At 54.6% G+C, this 17,364-nt stretch overlaps 2 protein-coding genes across 8 annotated transcripts in view; both read left to right on the top strand.

The window, feature by feature from the left end:
- Positions 1-1,398, top strand: part of MAPRE3 (microtubule associated protein RP/EB family member 3) — a 53,440-nt gene extending 52,042 nt beyond the window's left edge. For all 6 annotated transcript variants that reach the window (XM_053201115.1, XM_027033390.2, XM_027033387.2 and 3 more), the window contains 2 exons: positions 71-223; positions 469-1,398. In XM_053201115.1, the coding sequence (XP_053057090.1) occupies positions 71-223; positions 469-537 (222 nt within the window). In that variant the 3' untranslated portion in view covers positions 538-1,398. The remainder of the gene's footprint in view (positions 1-70; positions 224-468) is intronic.
- Positions 1,399-5,512: 4,114 nt separating this feature from the next.
- On the top strand, positions 5,513-13,953 carry TMEM214 (transmembrane protein 214). 2 transcript variants are annotated; one of them, XM_027033391.2, is made up of 17 exons: positions 5,515-5,717; positions 6,633-6,832; positions 7,389-7,539; positions 7,837-7,971; positions 8,224-8,306; positions 8,747-8,852; positions 8,962-9,043; positions 9,553-9,654; positions 10,015-10,156; positions 10,524-10,615; positions 10,883-10,931; positions 11,117-11,230; positions 11,402-11,519; positions 12,090-12,186; positions 12,377-12,545; positions 12,675-12,826; positions 13,033-13,953. In XM_027033391.2, exons 1-17 carry the CDS (start codon positions 5,573-5,575, stop codon positions 13,157-13,159), a joined length of 2,064 nt encoding a protein of 687 aa, XP_026889192.1. In that variant the 5' UTR covers positions 5,515-5,572; the 3' UTR covers positions 13,160-13,953. The 2 variants fall into 2 exon arrangements, with proteins under 2 accessions (XP_026889193.1, XP_026889192.1); XM_027033392.2 differs by lacking the exon at positions 13,033-13,953 and having other exon boundaries at positions 5,513-5,717; positions 12,065-12,186; positions 12,675-12,813.
- The last annotated feature ends 3,411 nt before the right edge of the window (positions 13,954-17,364 follow it).

Here is a 17,364-nt window from a genome sequence, read left to right as displayed (position 1 = left end):
AGGACCTTGGGTGGGAAGGGGAGTCTGGGGCAGGGGCCTCTGGCCTGAACACCGCCTTGTCCCCAAGCAGCTATTGGATTTGAAGCTGACGGTGGATGGGCTGGAGAAGGAGCGTGACTTCTACTTCAGCAAACTTCGAGACATCGAGCTCATCTGCCAGGAACACGAAAGTGAGAACAGCCCGGTTATCTCGGGCATCATAGGCATCCTCTATGCCACCGAGGTGAGCTCTGCCTTCACCCGCTCATGTCCCAGGCCCACTGGGCCCTCCCCATCCTGCCCCCTGCACACCACAAGGGGTAGCACCCGAGGGGCCTGGGGGAACAGGGTGGGGAGAGCCCACTGAAGTCAAGAGCCCAGGGTCACACAGAGATCAGCAGGGGGAGGTGGGACTGGCTCCCAGCAGAAGTCTCCCCCTCTGCCTGGCCTGCCTGGCTCACCACTTCTCTCTCCCTTCCCACCCTCCAGGAAGGATTTGCACCCCCCGAGGACGATGAGATTGAGGAACACCAACAGGAAGACCAAGACGAGTACTGAGGGCGGCTCCAGCCCTGGCTGACTGCACGGCTGCCGTGTCTCCCCGCCCTGCTCCCGCCCCACATTATAATCCTTTCCTTACAGCCGGTCGGAGCCGGGTGCTTTGTGTCAGTGCCGCAGCACTGGGGAGTCAGGCAAGGAGCGAGGCTTGTGGGGACGGGGCAGGTGAGCAGGCAGAGGCCCGGTGGGCGCTGGGCGAGGCCTCTGTCCACTCCTCCACCCCTATTTATTTCCGTTGTCTCTACGCTGTGTCGGCCAACACTTCCCAGGGTGGCGCTGCCGCCGCCTGCCCCAGCCAGCCGCCCGCTCCCCTGACAGCCAGCAGCTGTATATTTGACAAAGTCATTGGTATATTTTTACTTACTGGATTTTCCTTGCACTTTACCTGTTCTTTTCCTAGGGCTGACAGCACGGGGCTCCGGGGCAGTGTGCCTGGCTTGGCATCCCTACCCCATTGCTGGGAGCCTCGGCAGGACTCACCCGTTCTTATTTATTTTGTCTTCTGACTTCCCAGTAGTTGAGGGGAAGGCTGATGTCGGGAGAGGGATAAGGGGACCGAGTGGGGGGTGCCTGAGGCCCCGGTGGTCAGGGAGAGGCGGGGGGAGCACGTGAGGGATGAAAATGACCTCCTGGCACCAGGCTCACCCACCCTCGGCCCCCTGCCCCCAGCACCGAAGCCCAGCACCGCCCCCAGGCCCCCGGCCACCCCTTCTGCAGCTTGGTTCATACCACACAGATTCTGCCTGGACCTTCCTGTTCGTCTGCCTCCCATCTGCCCTCCTCCCCGACCTCTGCCCCCTCGGGCCACCCAGCCTGCATATGTGTTCACTTTTATTTAAATAAACTCGTGTGGTAAAAGTCCATGCCCTGTCTCCCTCAAGCGAGCCACGGCCTGGGTCTCAATGTTTTTCTCCTCCCGAGCACTCCCCTCTCCAGAGGTGCCGGCCACGGAGCACTGCACCCCTGCCATCCTCTGTCAGGCCTAGAAACTGCCATTGGCGCTTGGCCTCAGAGGCCAGCTCTGACCTAGTGCCCATCTCTCAACACTGGTGCCAGGGCTCTAAGGGAAGGAATTCACGGAGGCCCCAAAGCCCCAATCCCCGTGAAGGAACAAAGTTTGGGGCCATGGCGGTGACGATGGGCAACCCAGTAAAGTGGCTGGGGGTGGGGGCAGTAACTGGGGGCGGGCTGGGGGCCCGGCCAAGGGTTGCTTTGGTTCAGTCTCCTTTGGGCCAGTCAGGGCGCATATTGTTATATACCTCACAACCGTGATCCAGCTGGGGACAAGGTATTATGTGACAGAGAGCTGAGTGGGTTACAAAGAGCAAGCAGCTCTGAGTGCTGAAGCCTAGGACAGCAGTGCCCCAGTGGTTCCTCCTTCAAACAAGCTCTGAGGAACCAGGAGTCAGGAGGCCTCACGTCATCCACACAGCCCTACATTCCTGGTGCGTGCCCCGGCAAAGGGCCATCGTAACCAATGGCCCGGAAGCCGACCAGGGACCGAGGGCCCTGAAATGAATGTGGGAACCAGGCCCAATCAAACAAAGTCATCTCATTTACTGATGAAGGGACCAAGGCCTGCTTGTGACATGACTTGCTCAAGGTGGTAAAAATCTAGGTTAGACTTCAGACCTCCTGACGCATGATTCGGCGCTCATCCCCAAAGACCACGGAGGTGTGACCTCCAGAGTGTTCTGTGGCTGCAGGCTAGTAGTCCTTGTAGGTGTTTCCTCATCATCCTGAATTATGATCAAACTGGAACTGTTTCTCCTGTGACCCTGCTCCCTGAGCCTCTGCCAGACCACTGCCATTTCTCCAATGACTCCAGATAGAAGCCTTAGAGAAGCAGTTCATTCCTGGTCATTCCTCATTCGCTTCACCTCCTCCTTTTGACTCCCACCCCCACATAGATCCTTCTAGCCCTATTCTACTTCTGTTTTTCTCCTCCCAACAAGTTCCTTGCCTGCTTTTATTGATCGTCATGACTTTTAATTCCCTTGCCTCACTTCAAAGGGCTTTCCCTCCATTATTCCAGGTAGACACTGTAAGAGGTAGGGGTGCCCGGGTGGCTCAGTCGGTTAAGCGTCCGACTTCGGCTTAGGTCTTGATCTTGCAGTTTGTGAGTTCGAGCCCCACGTCGGGCTCTGTACTGACAGCTCAGAGCCTGGAGCCTGCTTCGGATTCTGTGTCTCCCTCTCTCTACCCCTTGCCCACTCATACTCTGTCTCTCTGTGTCTCTCTCTAAAATAAATACACATTAAAAAAAAAAAAAAGAGGTTAAAGTAGTTGTTCTGTGTGGCCCTAATCTTCAGGCCAAGACCTCACCCCGCCAGCAAAGTGGGTGTGGTCGCCAAAACAATGCCTCCTCCCTAAAGGTGTCCGGGTCATAATTCCCAGAACTTGGAAGATGTTAGGTTACATAACAAAGGGGGATTAAGGTTGCAAGTGGAATTAAGTCACTCATCAGTTGACCTTAAAATAAGGAGAGTATTGTGGGTTATCCAGATGGGCCCAGTGTAATCACAGGGTCCATACAAGTGGAAGGGGAGCAGAGGAGTGATACCCTGTGAGAAGGACTCAGTCTGCTGGCTTTGACGATGGGAGGGGCCTGAGCAAAGAAACTCGGGCAGCTTCTAGATGCTGCGAAAGGTGAAAAAACAGATACTCCCGTAGAGCCTGCAGAATGGATCACTGTCCTGCAGACACCGTAGTTTAGCCCAGTGAGACCCTGCCAGACCCTTGCCCTCCAGAACTATAAGATAATAAACGTGTTGTTTTCATCCACTCAGTTTATGGCAAGTTCGTTACGGCAGCGATAAAAATCTAACGTGGCAAGTCACACTGCTTCGGTGAGCTCACCCTTCCTGCCCCCACACTAGACACCCACCTGTCCTGCTTGACCCCACATCTTGATTCTTCCCTCAGACCCCACGTGGGTAGCTGCCCAAGTCCGCTGCACGGCTAGTGTCTGAGGCTGCTCTTGGAACGCCCAGAGTTCAGGGACATAAAGCCACTGCCGCCTCCTCCACCTCTTCCCAGTACCCTCATCATACTAAGTCTCTTCCTCGTGGAACACTTAGATGGTGAACTATAATTTTCTGCTTTCACGTTTGTCTCACACAGGCTTCGAGTTCCTCACAGGCAAGTGAGGTGAATCCTCTAGCTCCCCTGGCACAGTGCCAGGTGCTTAGGTAGAGAAGGTGCTTAGAAAGTGCAGAAGCGCCTAAGTAAGTGAATGACTTCTCACCCCTGGATACCAAGGTAGAACAAATGAGCGGTCAGACGGTGCCAAAGAAAGATAGAAAAGAAAGCCCCTCCCATCCTTTTTAACTACCTCCACCACGGGGCAGACCCTACGGAAAGCCCGCCCGTTCTGTTTCTCTTCAGAAAAGAACATCTCTTCGGTGACCCTACACGTGACAGAAAAAGGGTTGAGCAAAGGAGATCTTGTTGTGAGGTCGGGTAGAACTAAACCGATGATCCGAAAAAGAACTGATGAACGAGCAGCTCAATTACTGTCCTGGGCAAAAGCACTCCATTTCAGAGGAAACGGAGGCAAGGTCAGCCACAGTCAGGCCAGAAGGGGCTAGAGGACAGGCAGGAGGCATTCCCCCCGCCCCACCCTATCCTTCACATATACTCACTTATTTTTCCAAAACAGTAGATTGTGCCACTTTCTCACTGGCTTCCCAGTCCACATTTCTGGCAGACCATAGCATATGGGTTCAGATCGCTTTCCACCCTTCTTCACCTCCCAAATCTCATTAAACACCATCACACTGAACTACTTCGTTTCCCAGCTTTGCCCTGCTGTGCCCCACCTCTGGGCTTTCACTTAAAGCAATAAACCCATACGGCTGGCCTGTTCTTTGCACCTGTCCTGATCGCCAACCAGTGAAAATTCTCCCTGTCCCCGGACCCATCTCAAATGCCACCTCTTTCAGGAAGGCTTCTCTAATCTCCTTCCTATCCTTAGGATATCCTTAGGATATCCTCATCACTTCCCAAGCTGTTCATCCTGTAGGAATTTGGACTCGATCAGTTCTTACTACAAGGCCTCACCTATCTTGTACCTGAGTACGGCAGGTATGAATCTCATCCTTAAATGTAGGAGTGTACCTGAAACAGCACATTTCCTTAATTGTAATAAGTTACTTTCATTTCTCCTCTCCTCCTCCTCCCCTACTGGGATGCTTTACATTTTGAGGTTTCACATGATACTACAAGCATGGTGGAAGGCCCTCCAGGGACAGAGAAAGTCAGCAGTAACCTCTTTTGAGTGGTTCCTCAGGTCTGGGGCTCTTCTTGATGACTCCCTGCCACATCTGGGACTTGGGACTGACTCCTGCACTGAGGGTCAGAGCCATTCTTTCCTATTCCCTGTAAGGGGAAACAGCCCTGGCGGTCCCAGAACCCCAGACTTTTCCCTTCTATTAGCGGGGGCCACCGCTCTCCATTTCCTGTCCTCCAAACACTTCCCCTACCCGCAAGCTCCATCCTCTTCCTTGTTCTTCCACAATAGATTTTTTTTATAGCCCAATAACTTAAAGTTTAACCACTAACAACAAAAAAACTAGCACTTTCCTAGAAGGGAGAAAGCATGTAATCTTCAACCTCGCCCCGAAGGTAAGGAGAATGTTCCATTCCATCTTTCTGGCACCACTAGAAAGCAAAGAAAACCGCAATTGGTTACATTTCCAAGTCACCCAATGCAGTGGCCTTCATACAGTAAATGCCCAATTAAAATGCTCTGAATACAACAGCCTCTCATCTCAACGCCTTTGCGTGGATTTTTTTTTTTCTTTCTTTTTTTTTTTTTTTTTTTTTTTTTGCTACGAAGGAGACCCCAGCCGCCCGGCCCGACCCGATACCTTGCTAGAGATAAAGCGGCGAAAACGAAAGACTACAAGTCCCAGGCTGCCTTGCGGTCGGCGTCACGCGCCGCGAGGCCCTGCGAGGAGACGTGGCAGAGCGCGGTGCATCCGCGCCGGACCGGAAAGCCCAGGGAGGTGGCAGTGGCGGGAGGGTCGGAGCCATGGCAGCCAAGGCGGCTGGTGGGGGGCGCTGGGAGGTGGTGAGGAAAGGGCGGCGGCCCGGGGCCGGCGGCAGTGGTAGAGGCGGCGGAGGGGACCGCCGGGCTCTCGGGGAGGCGAACGGTGTGTGGAAATACGACCTGACCCGTGAGTACCCACCCGGCCGGCCGCCAGCGCCGCCTCCCGGCCCCAGGCCTGCCCCTCCGGCGAGGTAGCGAGCAGCCACCCGAGCCCCTGGGCTGTCCTGCCGATCGGCACCCCCCGTTCGGCGAGCGCTGCCGTGCGTCGCCTCTTGAGCCTCACGGGAGGTAGACAGCGCTAGGAGGGAGCTGTCCTCGCCTCGCAGATGAGTTAACCGAGGCCCAGTGGAGTTAGGTGCCCTTTCCCGGGGTCACATGTCAGAGGGGACCAGGACTGCTGTCTGCACACACCCTACCAGCTGTTCCCGGCCCTAGCCTGGCCTCTGGGGCCAATGTCTGAGAGCTGGGGAGAGGCAGCCGGCTTCATCGTGCTCGGTGCCGCCTCCTTGAGTAACCAGCAGGTACTGGGGGGGGGGGGGGGCGGGGAGAGACCGACGGGGGGGCCCGGCAGCGGAAGGAACGACCCCACCACTCATTCTCAACACCCAGCGAGTATTTAAGTGGCGCCTCTTTCCTCGAAGTCTCCTGGAGAGTGGAGAGAGCTTGCCACTTGTTGATTATAGAGTTGTCACACTGGAACCAAGACAGAAAAGTCCTGACCTCCCAGACTGGTAGCCACTCACCAAGGAAGCCAGCCCTCTGTATCCTACTCCTCTGCTAGTTCCCACGTACTCTGACTTATCTAATAAAGAAATGCCTCACCTCTTTGAAAGAGCCTATGAACTCAAGAGCTGCCATGACTGAAAGAAGCAACCGGGAGGGCTGCCCGCCCTGCTCCTTAAGCAGGACGCAAGAAGGGGCGTTGAGGCAGGCTCCCCACTGGAGACGAATCTGGTGGCAATGTGGGGGAAGGCACCGCTGTTCCCGTGAGGCCCTCATGACTCAAGGATGGTCCCCCTTTCTCTGCCTGTCATTACCCCAGCTCCAATTCAGACGACAAGCACCCTTTATGAGCGGGGCTTTGAGAGAATCCTGAAGCGGCAGAATAAGGAGCAAGTTCCACCCCCTGCTGTGGAGCCTAAGAAACCCGGGAACAAGAAGCAGACTAAGAAGGCGGCCACCCTCGCCAACCAGAACCAGAAGCAGGGTCGCTTCCGCAGCCTGGAGGAGGCACTGAAAGCTGTGAGTGTGCCTAGACTTTAGGTGGGGAGACAACAGGGACGTGAGGTGTGGAGAAGATGAAAGGAACAAGGGGGTGGCGGTGGCCGCCGAGGGACCTGTGGAACTCGAGACACTACTTTTGGGAGGAAGCATTCAGGAAAGGGCAGAAATCCCAAGGTATAGAATGCTTGCATTTAAGACAGATCGGAAATAAGTTTCTAGGGAAACCTAGATTATGCAAGGAGAGCCTTGAAGACCCAGGGATACTGGGGAGAGGGTAGAGAAACAGCTGCGGTTCCTCGCCCTGTGGAAGCAGCAGTGTTTCATTTTCCGTCTGGTCCCCTTGAACGTGTGAAGGGCTTAAGAGTATTGGGCCTTGAGATCAGCAATCCCAGCTGTACTCTTTTCCTCAAATATCCGGGTGCAGCAATATTGTGACATTCCGCATACTTAACACTTACAAGCAGAAACCCTTTTCTCCTTCTGCCTTCACCTAGTTCACCCGTTTTCCCACCTCTGTCCTGTTTCCCTGTACTCACTCATAACGCACCACGGGGGGGGCCTGTGTCCCTGGCAGCTCGACGTGGCAGCTCTGCAGAAAGAGCTAGACAAGAGCCAGAGCGTGTTCTCTGGAAACCCATCCGTGTGGTTGAAGGACCTGGCCAGCTATCTCAACTACAAGCTCCAAGCGCCTCTAAGTGAACCCACTCTAAGCCAGCACACTCACGGTTAGTTCTTCTGACTCCCTCAAAATCAGACCAGTTCAAGGAAACACCGAAAGGGCTGTGCGTCAGCACATGAGTTAGTAAAAGAGCCCAGTGCCCCTACCCTGTCCTGATTCCTATGCATGCATCAAAGATGTTCTCGAATCATAACAGCTGTGACAGCGCCTGGGCCTCACTGGGATAGGGAGGATGCCAGCCTCAGTGCAGGGGGCCTCTGCCTGCACTCCCCATCCTCAGGGAGTGCACAGAGCTGCAGAAGCTTCTGGTCCTAGCACTCACGTGGAGGCCTGTCGGCCCCAGATTATCCCTACAGCCTGGTAAACCGGGAGCTGCGTGGGATCATCCGAGGGCTACTGGCCAAGGCAGCAGGGTCTCTGGAGCTCTTTTTTGACCACTGTCTGTTCACTATGCTGCAAGAACTGGATAAGACGCCAGGTGAGTGGGCCCCCCTGTGAGGGTTAGCCCCCCCCCCCCATCTTGGAAACCTACTAGTCCCTTTTTTCTACTTCCAGATGGGCTGGGTGGTTCTGTTTCCAACAGGGAAATGTACCGATCTCCACACTCTTTTGGAAAGAGAAAGTTAGAAGTCTCTGGGCCTGCGTTCTGGGCTCACAGCTGCTAGAAGGGAGATTTCAGATTTGGGATGTCAAGTAGGGTATGTACGTCTGAGAACACATGTCTCTTCAGGGGAGTCACTACATGGTTACCGCATCTGTATCCAGGCCATTCTGCAAGACAAGCCCAAGATTGCCACCATGAACCTGGGCAAGGTGAGCTCAGGCTGGTGGTGGGGACACCAGGAGGCTAGGACTGGGGAGGCTGGGCAGAATCTACACTCTGGACCGAGTTAAGGGGTAGTAGAAGACCCTGTAAGACCAGTATTGATGGCTAATGCTGCTAGTGCTTGTCCTGGATGTGCTTTGTATGTACGTGAGGTAGGTAACTGCCGTTACTCTCATTTTATAGAGGAGAAGGTTGAGCTGCGGAGGGGTTCAGTAACTTTCCTAGAGTTAGTAAACTAGTAAGCGGAAAGTATGGTCGAAGGCCACAGCCTGGTGTCAGAGCACATGCTCTGAATCACTACCCTGTACTACTCCACTGCTCCGTGGCCTGTCCCTTGTCTCCCTGTTGACATGTCTTCCTGCCTGGCGTTGGGGTGCTCCTGGTGCTTTGCCCCATCCCAACCTGCCTTTCCCACCGGTCTCTTCAGTTCCTAGAACTGCTAAGGTCTCACCAGAGCCGTCCAGCGAAGTGTCTGACCATCATGTGGGCCCTGGGTCAAGCAGGTTTTACCAACCTCACTGAAGGACTGAAAGGTAACGGAGAAGGGGGGCAGGAAGAAGGGTGGTCTTGGAAGCAGTAAGCTTTTTAACATCCCCAGTGGGTCCGAGCCTGAGTCTTCCTCCCTGAACTTTGTCTCCTCAGTGTGGCTAGGGATCATGCTGCCTGTGCTGGGCATCAAGTCTCTGTCTCCCTTCGCCATTGCATACCTGGATCGGCTGCTCCTGTGAGTAACTGGGGGGGGGGGGGGGGCAGCCAGGAAGGCTTATGGCGTTCAAAGTTCCTGCTTCGGGGGCACCTCGGTCAGCTGAGCATCTGACTCCTGATTTTGGCTCGGGTCATGATCTCATGGTTTGTGGGTTTGAGCCCTGCATCGGGCTCTGCACTGACGGTGCTGAGCCTGCTTGGGATTCTCTCTCTCTCCCTCTCTCTGCCACTCCCCTGCTCATGCTCCCTCCCTCAAAATAAATTAAAAAAACTTTTTAAAAAATTTAAAACAAAAAAACACAAAGTAGCTGTTTCAGCAAAATGGGATGCTGTGATCCTGGCCTCCATAGATGTGAGGAAAACCAGGACCAGCCCCTCCCGATCAGAATGTGAGGAAGGAAAGGAAAGAAGCTATTAAGGGGTAGGGGGTGGGGCAGGGTTTATGCCCATTTCCCTAGATGTTGGGTTTAGCTGGGTTCACAGCCTGTATGGTAGTCTCCACAAGTCTATTCCTTCCTTCCCCCATAGGATGCACCCCAACCTCACCAAGGGCTTTGGCATGATTGGCCCCAAGGACTTCTTCCCACTTCTGGACTTTGCCTACATGCCCAACAACTCCCTGACACCCAGGTAGGACTACCCTGGGGCACACCTGCTGTGAAGGATCCCAGCAGAGTCAGGAGCAGGCAGCATATTTCCTGTCCCCTCTTCTCCAACCATCCTAAATTTGAGATTCTCAACCTGCAAGGTTCAAGGGATCGGTGAACCTCCTGAGATTGTGTGGGCCCTCGAGTATCATTGCCATATGGACGTTTTCCTGGGGAGAAGATCCATGACTTCAACAGATTTCCCGGGGACTCTCTGTGTTTGAAAAGACTCCTTGCCATTATAAGGCCCTTAGCGACTCCCCTCTCTCGGGCAGGAAAAGGGACACATCACATAGCTCCATTTAGAGCCTGTGCCTGGCTCTCCTCCCCACCCCCACCCCAGCCTGCAGGAGCAGCTGTGTCAGCTCTACCCCCGACTGAAGGTGCTGGCGTTTGGGGCGAGGCCGGAATCCATCCTGCATACGTACTTCCCCTCCTTCCTGTCCAGAGCCACCCCTAGCTGCCCTCCTGAGATGAAGAAAGAGGTGAGGAAGTGGCGGGAGGCCGCTGCAGAGGTCCCTGCCTTCATGGGACCCGTTTCCTGGGCACCTCCTTAGCTCCTGATAGCCACCCGCCCCACTCGCACACCACCCTCACGAGGACGGAGCTAAGCTGGTCTCTGATGTCCTGCCTCTTGTGGACGGGTGACCTTCCAGCTCAAGCTCTAGGTTGGGAGTTCCAGCCTCCCCGTTACGACCTCTCAGACATTTCTGGGGTCTTGGCATGATTTCCCCATTCTCTGGGATGGGTGTGTTGCCTGGGCTGCCCCACTTGGGGGCCAGGGGTTACCTCTCAGCACCCTCCCCTCCAGCCAGCCCCAGGCCCCAGCAGTTTCTCCTGTCCCCTATGCAGCTCCTGAGCAGCCTGACCGAGTGCCTGACGGTGGACCCCCTCAGCGCCAGTGTCTGGAGGCAGCTGTACCCCAAGCACTTGTCACAGTCCAGGCAGGTGGGGGTGGGGGGCTGCCCACCTCCAGTCCATACAGAGAAGCCTAATCCATGCTTCCCCACCTGTCCCTAGCCTAGAAGTAGAAGGGGAAAATCTGTCACTGTCCTTTGGGTTCGTGCCTCTCAAATTGAGCGGGAATGTTGCTGGGGTGGCCTCTAGGAAGCTGCCCACTGTGGGAGGGAAGTGAAGGAGCCAGGGCCTAAAGGGGGACGGGAAGGGCCAAGTGGGCCCCCTGATTGCAAGGGGTTGTGCTTTCCCCATAGCCTGCTGCTGGAACACCTGCTCAGGTCCTGGGAGCAGATTCCCAAGAAGGTGAGGAGCTGGGAGGACATGGCAGGCTGAGCCTCGTCTGGGTTCTGGGTTCGTACCCTTCAGCCACTGCCCCCCTCCCTGAGAAGGCACTGTATTCACTGCGTGGACAGTGAAACAGGATGGAGGCTCGGTTCCCTTACAGACTGAATGCTGTCCTCTCAACCCAGACTTTTCTTATCCGATAGACACAGAAGTCTTTGCAAGAAACCATTCAGTCCTTCAAGCTTACCAACCAGGAGCTGCTAAGGAAGGGCAGCTGCAACAACCAGGATGCTGTCACCTGTGACACAGCCTGCAAGGTACCAGCACCCAGCCCTCCCCAGCCCGCGCACCGTCCTACACCTGTGGCTCAGCACATTCTTCGCCCCACCTGTCCCTGGAGGGGAGGAGGCCTGGCTTGAGGCCCGCCTTAGGAGGCGAGGACCACCCCCTTCCCATCTGACCACCGGTCCTTCCCCCTCCCCTCGCAGGGCCTGTTGCAGCAGGCACGGGGCTACCGGCTGCCCTGGACACGGCTGCTCCTACTGGTGCTGATCTTTGCCGTAGGTTTCCTGTGCCATGACTTCCGGTCACATAGCTCTTTCCAGGGTAAGCAGTGATTGGCAGGTGAGGAAGATAGCACGAGGGTGAGGCACGGAGCTAGGTGTAGTGGCCACTGCCCCTAATACACCCTTGTCCTAGTCCTACAGAAGAAACCTTTCCAGGCAGGCTTTTCTGTCCACAACTGTGACATTACCGCTTCAGATTGGACTGTTGCTTTGCAGTGTAGAAATGCTTGTGTATGCACGGTCTTGTTTGAGAAAGTGTTATCTCCTTTTTAACTCCTGAGGAAATTGAGGGTCACATTTACCAATTAGCTTCAGATCACGGCTGGTAAGTAGACGGGTGGACCCTCCAACCCAGGCTTCCTGACACCTGCCTGGCTGCCTCATTCCCATTCACCCGGCCCAGCAGGAGAAACGGGCTCAGCTCCCCAGGCCTGCACCCCTCCCTCCAAGCGAGCATGCTCCAGAGCAGACTGGAGCCAGCTCTGCAGCCCTGAGAGCACGCTGCGTTCTGCTACATCCCCCACTGGGCCTGCTCTGGGGCCTGTAGTGTCCGTCTCCCCACTCCCTGTCCGCCTTGCCCCCCAGCTCATCACGGGCCCCCTTTACTCAGCCTCCCTCTCTGGCCGGTTGCTTCAATCATCTGGGTTCTTGCCTGCTGGCCAGCACATATGTGCCAAGGTCTACTCCTACAGCCTGCAAGGCTACAGGTGAGCTCCGCCTGGGGAGGGGAGAAAGGAGGTGGCAGGGAGAGGGCTTGGTGTTCGAGGTGGTGGCGGTATCGGTCAGGAACGATGGCAGTTTTCCCTCCCCAAGGCCTCCCTTCCCCCCAGCTGTTCTCAGGGGAGCCGAGCTGTCTGAGGAAACTCGGCCTTCCTTTCTCCCCTCCATCTTGTACAGCTGGCTGCAGGAGACCCTGCCAGCCTGGGGCTCCCACCTGCTGACCGTGGTGAGGCCCGGTTTGCAGCTGGCCTGGACCCACGCCAATGCCACAGTCAGCTTTCTTTCTGCCCACTGTGCCTCCCACCTTGCCTGGGCTGGTGACAGCCTCGCCGGCCTCTCCCAGAGGGTAAGCCAGATACAGGGAGAATGGCTGGTCTGCCCAGGGGCCGGAAGGTCCAGCCCCGTGTGGAGCGGGTCCTCAGGACCAGGATGCGTTCTCCCGGTGCTCTAACCGCCCCCATGCTCTGTGCTCCAGCTACAGATCCAGCTCCCCGACACCCTGATCCAGCTGCTCCAGTCTCTGAGGGAGCTGCTCCTGCTGCTTTACCACAGTGTGTTGCTGCCGCTGTGGCACGTCCTGCTAGAGGCCCTGGCCCGGGCCCAGGAGCGCTGCCATGAGGCGTGCAGGTGAGAGCCGCGTCCAGTGCTGCAGCAGGAGCCCCGGAGCCCCCTGCCCTTTCCCCAGGGACAGGGCTCTCCGTCCAGTCTCTCCCTGTGCCCCGCCCCAGCGGTCAAGCGTCCCTTGGCGACTCCGGGATGCGGGTCGTGGGTCTGACAACCCTGTGACTTGACACCGCCTCCCAACCCCCACAAATGTTCTGCTTTCCTCCCAGAGGTGAGGTGACTTGGGACTGCGTGAGGACACAGCTCAGTGCGGCTGCCCGCTGGACCTGGCTCTGCCTACAGGACATCACCGTGGCTTTCTTGGACTGGGCACTTGCCATGATATCCCAGCAATAGGCCCCGCGTCCCTGTCTGGGGCAGCCCTCGGAGACTGCTGGGGGGTTTCCGCAGAGGAGTCTTTTTTACTTGGCGCCCGAGTTCTGTCTCCTAGGCAAGTGGCCAGTGGCCTCTGTCCCACTTCTACCTTTGGTGGGGACTGAGCCCAGAGGCATCTCAGCCTCCTACCCCTGATCCCACTGAACACTTGCCTGGCCCTGTTGCATGTAGCTCCCGGCCTCTGTTCTCAGGCCAGTAGCCTCTGTAGCCTGTTCTGGTCTCCTGCTCTCCACTTCCTTCCATCTCATCCCCAAAGCCCCAAAACAGCTCCTCTCCAAAGTGGTGGGACTCCACTGAGTGACATCTGCATTCTTTTGACGAGTGATTCCTGCTCCCAGACTTTGGTCACGGTGGAACAAGGAGAGGGGCCTGCAGAAGAATATAACACCATAGTGGGCGACAGCGGCCTCGCCTCAACCCACAGCCTGGGCGTGACTGTCGGTGGACGTAAGGCCTGGCCGGAAAGGCCTTTCACCTCCAAATGCCCAACTTAAGTCCTTTGAGGCCCCTCACTGCCCCCCCTCCATCGTGGTCCTACTTCCTTACTCTCCACTCCCCTTTGTTGCTGGGGGACTCTGCCTCAAGGTTCAGCTTATCTCTGCCGCCCAGCCCTACCGTCTGCCTGGAGAGCAAAGCCCAGGTGGTTGTGTGCCTCGGGCCCAGCGAACCTTCCAGCAGCCCGTCGAGACGGGATTCAGCATGTGGCCCCTGGGTATGCCTACTGGGTGGAATAAAGGACACAGGTGTGATTGCCAGCTTTCCTGTCCGCATCGTCACGTCGGGATTCCCGTGGTTGTGAACGGGACAGCGAAACACTGGGCATGTGCGTGTTCTCCTTTGGCCCCCTGCCTCCTGGAGGTTGTAGCCACTGGCTGCAGGGGAGCTTCTGGCAGGGAAAGCTCATGCCCATCACTCTAAACTTGGACCTGTTGAGGATTCCAGGCGCTCCTTTTGCTGCCCTAATCATATTGTCTCACTTGCCACTATGATTCGTGTCCCAACACCTACCTTGATGGCTTGACTATTTTAAGCTGGAAAAAGAAGGGAGAGTTTCCTAGGGGAATTCTTGGTCTGTGATTGGTGGTGTTCTCTTCCTTGCTAGGACCTTCATTTTATTTTATTTTATTTTATTATTTTATTTTTATTTGTATTTTTATTTGTTTTTAGGTAGGCTCCACGCCCAGTGTGGGGCTTGAACTCACAACCCTGAGATCAGAGAGTCACATGCTCTCGGAGAGAGCCAGCCAGGCTCCTTGCCAGGACCTTAATTTATTAATTAGTTTTATAAGGCAAGGAGTGAAAGATGTAGGACTCCAAAAGACACACGAGTCAAGGGCCTATCACCAAAGTCCCTTTTTGTTTTCGACTGGGGACCGTAAGAGAGCTGCACAGGCTTTCCGCTCTCACCTCAAGATTCTAATGTTTGAAATGTAAGCAGTGCTAGAGGTGCGCTGTCCACTCCAACCCCCCCAGGCTGGTTCCTGCTTCCATCAAACCCTGAGATGACAGCAGGATGATGGCCAGCTACCACTTTCCCATTCAGTTGTTGCCCTGAGACTCTGCCTATCAAGTAGCCAGCGTAGAAAAATCATGGCACAAAGTGAGGTCATGAGTACAATGGCATCTCCCGTTGTGTTCTCTTCCCTTGTTAGGATGTAACTCTTACCTGTCGACCGTTAAACAGTCCACATTGGGCAGAACCCTTCTCCTAGTGGCAGCTGACCACGACCATTTTTCCCAAGGGAAAAAACCCACCTGGCAGCTAAGGTCTGGGACTGCTAGGCAGGACTGTCCAAGGGTCCCAAGACCTCACTTCTTCCCAATCAGAAACAGGTGCAATTCTTAAGAATAGCTAATCCTTCTAACTGGCCTGAATTCAAGGCAAGTTGAAGGAAGGGCTGCTGTGAACCTGGCTTGGCAATAGCATAGGACAAGTAAAATGACGACCCTGTCCTATGATGACATTGAATCACCAACGCTGCTGGACTGTCACAATCCAGCAAACCAAAGAACGCCACTTAGGAGTACTGCGTTGGTTTCTAGTGTGTACGAGATTTACCTTGCTGGGTTTGTTTAATTTCTGACCTAGAATCCTGGGGTACAACGTGTAATCAGGTTGGCTGGGGCCTCCACAGCTTTTCATAGGGACACTGACACCCTAATTGGCTTTATTTGATAAACCCCGTTGTTTGACCTGTTATTGGAATTGTCCAGAATTTCTCCGGTGTCAAGAGAAGTAGTCCAACACTGCACCTGCTGTCCCATAAAGCTAAACCAGACACCCAGAAGTTTCACATTTGGCAGACCTGTCAACGCACAAGTATCTAAGCTGAGCCAGTGAACTGACCTAGTGTGGACTAGACGAGCAGACCCAGGCTGACAGGTGGGCTATCACCCTATGATGATGGGTGTTACTGGAGGAACAGAAGTCACCTGACGCCTCAGAAGGTCACATTTGGACATTGTAACTTTACTTTTTACACAGCTGGAGTTCTACAGATAACGTGCCCCAAAAAACGAAGGGCAGTTTGAGTATGGTTATCTTTTGTCAATCTCTTACCAACTCCTGTATGGGCCTGCGAGTTCTGGTACATGGCTCATTTGAAACACTTCTTCCCAAAAGGCTTAAAGCACGTTTCTGGATGTGTACCTATAGCGCCAGCTTTACAGCAGGTCAGCTTAATGGGTGGTCTGACTTCCCCAAAGCATGGCGTCGCTAGACTCACCTGTAGCATTGCCAGTCCCTTCTCAAATGCCATCACCCCTGGGGTGGAGCGTTTCCCACGGAGACGGGCGTGCCTGCCTGTTCAAACGATGATTTCAAAGACTCTCTAAGGACATAGGAAAATGCTTATAATGGAGCTCAATTTGTTGAAAATGGGCTATAATAAAAGTATCCAGAAGAGCGTTGGCAAGGATGTGGAGAAATTAGAACCCTCCTACATTGCTAGTGGGAATATAAAATGGTTCAGTCAGTGTGGAAAAAATTTGGTGGTTCCTCAAAGAGTTAAACATATAATTACCACAAACCCCAGCAATGTCACTCCTGTACACCCAAGATAAAAACACATATCCACACAGAAACTTGTACATGAATGTTTATAGCACTGTCATTCATGAAAGTTAAAAGGTGGGAACAGCCCAAATGTCCATCGATAGATGGATAAACAAAATGGTATAGTGATACAATGGAATATTATGCAACCACCAAAAGGGAGAAGGTGCTGACACGTAACACAACCCGGAAGAGTCTCAAAAACATTATGACAAGTGGAAGAAATCGGGCACAAAAGGTCACATATTTTATTATTTCTCTTATATGGGATCTCCAGAATAGGCAAAGCCATAGAGAAAAAGCAGGTTAGTGGTTGCCTGGGCAGGGGCGCCAGTCAGGGAGTGGGGGAGTGGTGGTGGGGAATGATTACTTAAAGAGTACAGGATGTTCTTCTAGGGTGATGAAAAAAATAAGTTTTGAAACTAGAGAGAAATGATAATTTGCATAATACTGTGAATGCACGAAGTCATACTTTAAAACGGTTCATTGTATGTTATGGGAATCTCGTCTTAAAAAAAAGTTCGGTTTACCAGCATCCTTCCCCTCAAGAAAGAGAGTCAATGGGCACACTAAAGACTGAGCCAAGAAAACTGCCCAAATTAACACTCTCGGACACAGTGGTAGCATTTGGAGCAGCAGAATGAAGCTAAACTAAGAAATCGGTGGGGAGATTGTTAACCTCCTGCTTCGTGGGTGGGCGCAAGAGTGAAAGCCCTGTGTGCTCAGTGACATCAGAGACCTCGGATTTAAAGTGTAGGGCTGCAACGGGTCCTAAAACCATCACTGGACCTGGATTTGCCCGGGGCGACTGTGACTCCAGGTAGCCCAGGCCGCAGAGCTGGAAATGGTCCAGGTCTTCCCACCCAGGCACTCCGCCAGACCACCAAGCAAGGCTTTGTAGGGGAGTTGGGTTTTAGGTTGGTTTCAAAACCCCAGGAAATTCTGGTGGGCAAAGGATTGTAGGCTGGCATTCCAGGCCCTTGGAAAGAGGCGCGGAGGTGTGACGAGATAGGGGCAGGGGCGGACGGGTGGACTTGGCCTCGCCCAGGGCCCCCTCCGCGCCTGCGGCCAGGCGGGAATCGCAGGCTTTCTGCGCGGCGGGACGGTGCGC

Source organism: Acinonyx jubatus, chromosome A3 (assembly GCF_027475565.1).
Source record: "Acinonyx jubatus isolate Ajub_Pintada_27869175 chromosome A3, VMU_Ajub_asm_v1.0, whole genome shotgun sequence".
NCBI lineage: Eukaryota > Metazoa > Chordata > Mammalia > Carnivora > Felidae > Acinonyx > Acinonyx jubatus.
The sequence above is the reverse complement of the archived record's forward strand: the minus strand, read 5'-3'. Positions and strand labels throughout refer to the sequence as shown.